Source organism: Clupea harengus, chromosome 23 (genome assembly GCF_900700415.2).
Source record: "Clupea harengus chromosome 23, Ch_v2.0.2, whole genome shotgun sequence".
In the NCBI taxonomy this organism is placed as follows: domain Eukaryota; kingdom Metazoa; phylum Chordata; class Actinopteri; order Clupeiformes; family Clupeidae; genus Clupea; species Clupea harengus.
In genome coordinates, this window is record NC_045174.1 from 2,905,133 (window position 1) to 2,910,132 (window position 5,000).

General features: G+C 49.0%; 1 protein-coding gene across 7 annotated transcripts in view; it reads left to right on the plus strand.

Annotated features, from left to right (window-relative positions):
- baiap2b (BAR/IMD domain containing adaptor protein 2b) overlaps positions 1-5,000 on the plus strand; it is an 85,165-nt gene that overhangs the window by 23,547 nt on the left and 56,618 nt on the right. For 5 of the 7 annotated variants that reach the window (XR_004163019.2, XM_031561440.2, XM_031561441.2 and 2 more), the window contains exon 3: positions 4,737-4,823. The exons of the other annotated variants lie outside the window; for them this stretch is intronic. Coding sequence is in view for 4 of the 5 variants with exons in the window: in XM_031561440.2 (XP_031417300.1) it covers positions 4,737-4,823 (87 nt within the window). In the remaining variant the exon portion in view is untranslated. The remainder of the gene's footprint in view (positions 1-4,736; positions 4,824-5,000) is intronic. 7 annotated transcript variants of the gene reach the window in all.

Below are 5,000 nucleotides of genomic sequence, written 5' to 3' on the forward strand. Positions count from 1 at the left end.
TGGGGCGCAGGGCGGGTGTAAGTAGGCCAGCCTGGGAGCCGGGAGAGTTAGCTGCTCCCTTGTGGGGACCTGCCAAGGGAACAGCCGAAGCGGGTATCCAGGACAAGGCTGCTGGTAGGCGGGCACCGACATGGCACAAGCCCTGCCTCTTTGATGTGGATCTGGACTCAGTTCAGCATGGGGAGTTCTGGAAGGGGGACACTTTCTGCAAGCGTGGGTCCGTCACACTAACAAAACTAACCTTGCCTTTCTAACACGCAAATAAAACTCTGTCTTGTCCTTTGGTCTTATGATCTTATGTCTGGGGTTATTTTGCAATGTTAAGGGCACTCTGAATCAGAAACCCATCTGTGAACACTGCTTATGTCACACACTGTACCAGCGATTGCACCAGAATTGGAAGGGTCTTGGACTCTGGCTGTCAGGGTTGTTTGGTACACGCGGGTAATACCCAAGAGACGGCTTTCAACAAACTCCTCAATAAAACACACAAAGCCCAGCATACCCTCAAAACTCCGAAAATGAAATTCTGAAACTATGATCTAGGCTCAGACTGCCATTAGTATGTGTTATAATGAGGTATATTGATTACAGAGGCGTGATTCATCGACTTAGTTTACCGGCTGCTACAATTAGTTTATCAATTAACACTGGGGTTTTTCATTAGGTGGGTGCAGGTGTATGTGTGAGCACAGTTTTATTTCCACAGGTGATTAGAGAGTAATGGGATGAGGGCACCTGTTCTCCACACAAAGGGGATGAGTGACGACAGACAGCAGGGATTCTGAAAGAGAGGGGGAGAGGGGCTTCTGCCGGCTGTGCTATCAGAGAGGTGTGGAGCCCGGGTGGATTATGCCAGGCATTTTTAGTGTGTGTTTGTGTGTGTGTGCGCGCGCAAGTGTTCATATGCATGTGTGGTGATAGGTTTCACACTTAAGCTACTATGATTTTGTGTATGCTTGTGTGTTTGTGTGTGTGTGGGTGGGCAAGTGTGTGAGAGAGAGAGAGAGAGTGTGTGTGTGTGTGTGTGTGTGTGTGTGTGTGTGTGTGTGTGTGTGTGTGTGTGTGTGTGTGTGTGTGTGTGTGTGTGTGTGTGTGTGTGTGTGTGTGGCAGATAGATAAGGCTAAAAATAGTGCCGTGTCTCCGGGAGGGGAATTGCACTCCGTCAGTGCCAGGCTGCCTGGGCAGACACCACAGTGGCACAGAGCATCAATCACCCAGCCTGGGCACAGGGAGGCGTCGGCTGGCATAGCAAACACTCCCTCCGGTTCTCCACAGGAGAACAAGAACCGGAGAGTAGGAGAGCAAGAACATGATGTCCAGAACATGAACTGAAGGGAGGGGTGTCAAAGGGGGAGCTGTGGCATTTACCCACAATGCTTATGGTAAAGGTCCAGGTGTGTTCTGGAATGGTGAAGAGGCTCGGAAGAAGGAGATCTAGCAGAGTCTCTAGATGAAGAGTCTCTTTTGGTGCAACTGTGGGGGTTAGAGCCAAGATGGACCCCCATCTGTGAAATGAGGAGAGGCCATATTGGAGCCCATGTGGAACCATCTGGGGATGCACGGCTCCAACAGTGGCGCCAAGTCTCCCGCCGCCGGGAACAATTGGGAGTGTAACGCACACGATTCTCTATTTTAGGCTAAAAGAGTGTGGCTTTTAATTTGTACACAAGTAGTCCAGGTTTGTTATGGGAGTGCCGAGGGACGTTTGTAAGATTTTGATCGTGTTTGGCAGGGGGAATTGCTCAAGGATGAAAAGGTCCAACATGGTTCTGATGTGCTCATGTAACAGTTCTCTTGTGGGAAATTAGTTGAAGTTAAGAAACATACACACACACACACACACACACACACACACACACACACACACACACACACACACACACACACACACACACGCACACATACACACACACAACTTTGTTTTAAACCTGGAAAAGAAGAGTGTGTTTGGCTTACTGTGGTACAGAGCGTTATGTGGATAGGGGAGAGTTGTTGGAGGGTAGTCGGCATATTTGGGGTTTGGCCAAGGATTGGCACGGCACATGGCACTGACATAACAGTCCCTGCTGCACTGTAAACACTTGATTTGGGGAGGGGGTGGGGGGGGGGGTGGAGAACATGTCTTTATCCCAGGCTAAACACACAAACACTGGGCACGTATTCCTATGGTACTGGAGCAGGTTTGTGTTGTGATGGGCGGCAGTTGGTGGGCATCCATATTTTAAGGACGAGCGTGGCACAGTGCCTCGGCGTAAACAGCTGTTGAGCTGCACAGGGTACGGGCATCAGTGCCAACCTCAATCATCAGCACCCGTCACTCTGGAACCCAACTTCCAGGAAAGGAGCCTGGAGAGGCCTTCCAGAGGATCAGCTTTGAGTGAGGAGAGAGTGCGAGAGATAGAGAGAGAAGAAAATATATATATATAGAGAGAGAGAAAGAGAGAGGGAGAGGGAGGGAAAGAAAGAATGATGGAGGAGAAAAGAGATAGAGAGAGAAGAAAAGATATATATTTATAGAGAAAGAGAGAGGGAGAGGAAGGGAAAGAAAGAATGATGGAGGAGAAAAGAGATAGAGAGAGAAGAAAAGATATATATTTATAGAGAAAGAGAGAGGGAGAGGAAGGGAAAGAAAGAATGATGGAGGAGAAAAGAGATAGAGAGAGAAGAAAAGATATATAGAGAGAGAGAGAAAGAGAGAGGGAGAGGGAGGGAAAGAAAGAATGATGGAGGAGAAAAAAATACAGAGAGAGAAGTAGTGAAAATATAAACATTAAGGAAAGATAGTGGGAGCTGGAGAGAAACAGAGAAAGAAAGGAAATAGATAAAAGGATGGAAAGAGGAGGAGGGGTGGGGAGGGGAATGAGTGTGTTAGTAGTTATATCATGGCTAAGGTAGGGACTTGTGGTCCATTGATTTCTGGTGAGTGGGCTTGTCTCTCTGGCGATTGGCTGCATGCCTCATAGCCTCTGGACTGGGGGGAGGAAATCTCCTCTCCTGTACCCATCACCTCACTCTATCAACCCCATAACCCTCTTTCCTGAAGACCCCGAAACATACACACACACACACACACACACACACACACACACACAGAGAGTGAAACATGTGTATGATCACACACACACACACACACACACACACACACACACACACACACACACACACAGAGAGTGAAACATGTGTATGATCACACACACACACACACACACACACACACACACACACACACACACACACTGCTGCATATATACACTCACTTACACACACACACACACACACACACACACACACACACACACACTGCTGCATATATACACTCACTTACACACACACACACACACACACACACACACACACACACACACTGCTGCATATATACACTCACTTACACACACACACACACACACACACACACACACACACACACACACACACACACACACACACACACACACACGCACACGCACACACACACTGCTGCATATATACACTCACTTACACACACACACACAGCCTGCAAAGCCCCTCAAGGGCTCACAAGCTAATCTTCCTCCAACCTGGACACCCTCTACTCCAGAGGCTTCCTGCCTCTTTCCGCGAATGCCAGCAAATTAGCCAGCCCATCCATCCATCCATACATCCATCTCTCCATCCATCCACACATCCAAGCGGTTAGCCTAGTGGCTTAGCATCCCTCTCACTCACACTCCATATTTAGAGTGTTTGAAGGCCGCTGTGGCTTTTGTAGTTACTTTCAATACAACCCTGATAAAAAATGATTTAATGGATAAATATGATTTAATTAATTAATGAAGTAATTGTTTTCAGATAACGCTGTTAAATAATTTCTCCCTGCTTAACCATGCTTACTAATACACTTATCAGTAACGTTTATTTAGTGATGTGGCTAAGCTTTTCAAACATCTGCCTTTCATGAGATTTCTCTCTTTTTAGTCATATTTCTCTCTCTCTCTTTTATTCATTCCCTCTTTCCCCCTTGCCTCTGCTTTAAAGCTCAAGCTCCCCCTAGACCTGCCCCCATGACCTGTCTGTCTGACCCGGGATCTGCTAAGAACAGGCCTGGGCCGGGCCCACTCTCTGGCACGCTGCCTCCAGGTCAGGAGGTCGGGCGACAGCGGAGCCCCTCAGCATGGCTTCATTTGCATCCCATCGGCCACAGCGTCACCCCCAACACACACAGCACCCCCCCCCCCCCCCCCCCCAACCCTTGTCACAGGACCTCCACCACCATTTTCCCACTCACCCTCCATGTGTTCATCAAAGCAGCAGTCACCTCTTGAGTGGGGTAGTGGGATGGCACAAACAGTGAAGAGGCATGGGTGTGTTCAGAGGCATGGGTGTGTTAAGCGAGTATCATAATTGACACGTCTCATTGGCACTGACACTCCAACGCATTTGAACCCCCTCCCCCACCCCCCACCAACCACCTCTTTTGCCCTCTTACTCACTTACTTTCATTCGCTAGAATCATCAATCATTCATGTTCTGAAGAACTATAGCACTCCCTCATGGGCCCTTCCCTTTGGGGGGGAAGAGGGGGGTTGTCCACCCTCCCTGCCCAGCTCCTGCAACCTTTCCCCGGAAGCTGGGGGAGTCCATCCTCGGGGGTTTGGGGAACTGAAGGTGCAGGTTAGCAGTTAGCAGTTAGCAGTTAGCGGTTAGCGGTTAGCTCACCTTTCATCTGATGTGCCCAATGCTTCCATGTTTCCAGGTGTGACTTTCGCTGCCAAGGGCTACTTCGACGCGCTGGTGCGGATGGGGGAGCTGGCCAGCGAGAGTCATGGCTCTAAGGATCTTGGTGAGTTCTAGATAATGGTAGTCGCCCCCCGTTGGGTGGAGGGGCGAATAGCGTAGCAGGATTAGAAGTAAGGATCAAATGTATGGATGGGGAAGGGGACACTGAAGGGCTAAGGGGAATGAAAAGAAACTGTTGTTTGATCATGAGAACGGCTAATACGCTCTCTCTCTCTCTCTG